Here is a 1,651-nt window from a genome sequence, read left to right as displayed (position 1 = left end):
ATGGGGTCTTATGGGGTCTTATAGGTTCCTATGGGGTTCTATGGGGTATTATAGGTTTCTATGGGGTCTTATAGGTTCCTATGGGGTTCTATGGGGTATTATAGGTTCCCATAGGCCATAATGGGCTCTTATGGGGTCTTATAGCTTTCTATGGGTTCTTATGGGGTTTGGTGGCTTATTATGGTCTGTTTCGACTCCCAAGGTCCCCTTTGTGCTCCCGGGGCCATTTTAGGACCATTCTGGGCCCATTTTGGGGCCATTTTAGCCCATTTTGGGCCATTTTTACCCCCTTTTTACCCCCCCCCCCCCCCCAGGTGTCCCCAAGAAGCCGCAGCCACGTGACGTAGAGATGGCGGAAGCTCCGACCCAAACTGACCAATAAAAACTCTCGCTGCTGTCACGTGTCCGTGTGCCCATCCTTTCCCCTCTCGTGTAGTTTCCGCCCGGACTCATTTCAAAACCGGAACCATTCGACGAGTCACACTTCCGCATCGGACCTCATTACTTAGAACACTCACCTCCGGTTCTGGGCGGAAGCGCTCACGCCGCGCATGCGCACTGCCCACCAGCGGCCTACACTCCGCCTTCCGCCATCATGGCCGCGCATGCGCACTGCCCACCTGCGGCCTAGTCCCCGCCTTCCGCCATCATGGCCGCGCTGTGCGACCCCCCCGGTGCGGGCAGCCCCCCCCGGACCCCGATCAGGTACCGACCCCCGGGACCCCCCCACGACCCCCGGGACCCCCATTGAGCCCCATTGAACCCCATTGAGCCCCCATTGAAGCCCCCGGCCGCCATTACCCACTGAGGCCTACCCCCGCCCATAGAGCCTGCTAGGCCTCAACCCACCCTTAATATTAATAATGTTGGGCCTTTTTTAACCGAATTTGGGCTTTTTTACCCCATTTTGGGACCGTTTAACACCCTCTACCCCCACATAGGCCCCATTTAACCCCGTTAAAGCCCATTTAGGGCCCATTTAACCCCCTTAAACCCCATTTAGGCCCCATTCTAATCCCCTTTAATCCCATTAAACCCCAGTTTTACCTATTTAACCCCATTTAGGCCCCATTCTCACCTCTAGACCCCATTTAAACCCCATTCAAACCCCATTCTCACCCATTTAACCCCATTTAGGCCCCATTCTGCCCCTATTTAATCCCATTTAGGCCCAATTCTGCCCCTTTGACCCCATATAGGCCCCATTCTCACCCCTTCGATGCCATTTAAACCCCATTCTCACCCATTTAATCCCATTTAGGCCTCATTTAGGCCCCATTCTAATCCCTTTAACCCCATTAAACCCCAGTTTTACCTATTTAACCCCATTTAGGCCCCATTCTCACCCCTTAAACCCCATTTAAACCCCATTCTCCCCACTTCAACCCCATTTAGGCCTCATTTAGGCCCCATTTTTGCCTATTTAACCCCGTTAAACCCCATTCTCCCCCATTTAACCCCATTTAGGCCCCATTCTCACCCCTTAGACCCCATTAAACCCCATTTAAACCCCATTCTCGTCCATTTAACCCCATTTAGGCCTTATTTAGACCCAATTATCGCCCTTCTAACCCCATTTAAACCCCATTCTCACCCATTTAACCCCATTTAGGCCCCATTCTGCCCCTATTTAATCCCATTTAGGCCCAAT

The 1,651-nt window shown here is 52.6% G+C and overlaps 2 protein-coding genes across 2 annotated transcripts in view; both read left to right on the top strand.

Moving 5' to 3' along the window:
• Positions 1-400, top strand: part of CUNH11orf98 (chromosome unknown C11orf98 homolog) — a 2,554-nt gene extending 2,154 nt beyond the window's left edge. Inside the window, exon 4 of the mRNA XM_015851232.1 lies at positions 315-400. Coding sequence (XP_015706718.1) covers positions 315-382 — 68 coding nt within the window. The 3' untranslated portion in view covers positions 383-400. The remainder of the gene's footprint in view (positions 1-314) is intronic.
• A 160-nt stretch (positions 401-560) lies between these two features.
• The window catches only part of INTS5 (integrator complex subunit 5), a 5,635-nt gene continuing 4,544 nt past the window's right edge, over positions 561-1,651 (top strand). The window contains exon 1 of the mRNA XM_015851231.2: positions 561-705. Coding sequence (XP_015706717.1) covers positions 650-705 — 56 coding nt within the window. The 5' untranslated portion in view covers positions 561-649. The remainder of the gene's footprint in view (positions 706-1,651) is intronic.

This window comes from Coturnix japonica, unplaced genomic scaffold, assembly GCF_001577835.2.
Source record: "Coturnix japonica isolate 7356 unplaced genomic scaffold, Coturnix japonica 2.1 chrUnrandom806, whole genome shotgun sequence".
In the NCBI taxonomy this organism is placed as follows: domain Eukaryota; kingdom Metazoa; phylum Chordata; class Aves; order Galliformes; family Phasianidae; genus Coturnix; species Coturnix japonica.
This window is presented reverse-complemented; position numbering and strand designations above follow the sequence as displayed.